Source organism: Anneissia japonica, unplaced genomic scaffold (assembly GCF_011630105.1).
Source record: "Anneissia japonica isolate Jap-2015-1 unplaced genomic scaffold, ASM1163010v1 scaffold45029_len1795_cov194, whole genome shotgun sequence".
Lineage (NCBI taxonomy): Eukaryota > Metazoa > Echinodermata > Crinoidea > Comatulida > Comatulidae > Anneissia > Anneissia japonica.
This window is the reverse complement of record NW_022728335.1, coordinates 1-1,826: the sequence shown is the minus strand read 5'-3', so window position 1 is coordinate 1,826 and position 1,826 is coordinate 1. Positions and strand designations below refer to the sequence as shown.

The window sequence follows — 1,826 nt, the reverse complement described above, 5'->3', positions numbered from 1 at the left end:
ACACAGACACGTGTTTACGGCTTTTATTGCATCCGCTCGAGTTGAACAGAAGACGTCATCGTACCACAATTGCTTGTAATGAGTATTATGTTGTAAGTGATGACAAAGAAAAGACACAGAGACGAGTTTAAGGCTTTTATTACATCCGCTCCAGCTGAACAGAAGACGTCATCTTAGCACAGGGCGTCTGTAATGAGTAAAATTGGTTAAAAAGAAAAGAAACAGACACGTGTTTACGGCTTTTATTGCATCCGCTCCAGTTGAACAGTAGACGTCATCGTTCCCCAATTGCTTGTAATATTATGTTGTAAGTAGTGACAAAGAAAAGACACAGACACGTGTTTACGGCCTTTAATACATCCGCTCCAGCTGAACAGAAGACGTCATCGTACCACAGATCGTCTGTAATGTATATTATGTTGTAAGTGGTGAAAAAGAAAAGACACAGACACGTGTTTACGGCTTTATTGCATCCGCTCGAGTTATAACGCCCTCTCGAGTTAACAACGATGACGTCACCAGACTTCGTGTTGATCCGCTCGAACTACATCGCCCTCTTGAGTCTGCTCCTATGTCTTCATCAGAAAGTCTTTGGCCTATGATTCATTCTATTTGTTTGCACCGAAAAGAATTATAGTCGTGTCTTACAGGCCTTAGACATAGAACATATCATCTCTAAACCTGACATTGCAAGTATACCAGACGAATTTGGATTTTATGTCGTGTCTTTTTACATCAACAATAGTAAGGCTGCAATATACCGATTAAAAAATAATCTAGGCCTAGTAAATATTTTTTTAAACATCGACAGATATCCTAGCCCAATTTCGACCATATTTAATTACACATAAATTATATTAATGTTTTTTTTTAAATTATTTATTAGTCCATGGAAATATATACATTGACTCTGCTTTGGAATAAACGTAATGCTTAATATTTTTCGTTAAGACCACCAACAGTAAGGTCAGCCACCTTTAATTATAAACATATTGCATTAATTTTAATTTGTTTGACATCAAGAAAGGTTATTTGATTTAAACAAAAAAATTTATTCTTATCTTTGTTTTAGATTCAACGTTGCCTTCAAGAAAGAAATGATGCTTGGTCACATACAACCGTCGCATCCGATCATCAAGTCCTTCGTTTTCTTCGATCTGGAAACGTCGGCTCTGCACGCCGAAGACAGACCCAAGGTCACCGAACTGTGCCTGATCGCCGTACACAGGTCCAGCGTTGAGAGCTCGGACACCGCGCCGAGGGTGATGGACAAGCTGACGCTGTGCGTGTATCCCAACAAGGAAATCTCCCCGATCGCTTCGAATCTGACTGGTCTCCACACTGCTCTTATGTTGAATAACGACAAGCGACCTTTTGACGGCCAGGTTTGCGAGTCAATATGCGCCTTCCTCGGCAGACAGGCAAAACCAGTGTGTCTGGTCGCTCACAACGGATACGAATTCGACTTCAAGCTGCTCCGGACGGAATTCGATAGTCTCGGACGTTCTCTACCTTCCGACCTGCTGTGTTGCGATTCCCTGTTGGCTTTTCGGGAACTGGAGGGTGCAGATTGGCAAGCGTGGAAGAGGCCCAGGAGGTCGTACGCCCTGCAGAAGATGTTCGTCCGGACTTTCGGAGTGAAACCCAGAAACGTTCACGGTGCTGAATCGGACGTAATCACTTTACTCAAACTTGTGCTCAACCGAGGAAACGCAGTGTGCCGGTGGATGGATGAGCACGCAACGAGGTGGACGGACGTTCAGCCATATTACATTCCGAAAAAGATCTAGAATGTGGTAATTGTTTTTTTCTCTTTCTCTCTTTGT

General features: G+C 42.6%; 1 protein-coding gene across 1 annotated transcript; it reads left to right on the top strand.

The window, feature by feature from the left end:
- Window positions 1-1,072: 1,072 nt before the first annotated feature.
- Window positions 1,073-1,820, top strand: LOC117114112 (three prime repair exonuclease 2-like; the record flags this gene model as incomplete). Its single annotated transcript, XM_033257661.1, has 1 exon — window positions 1,073-1,820. A coding segment is annotated over one exon (718 nt), but the record flags the coding sequence as incomplete, so codon positions are not given.
- Window positions 1,821-1,826: the final 6 nt, after the last annotated feature.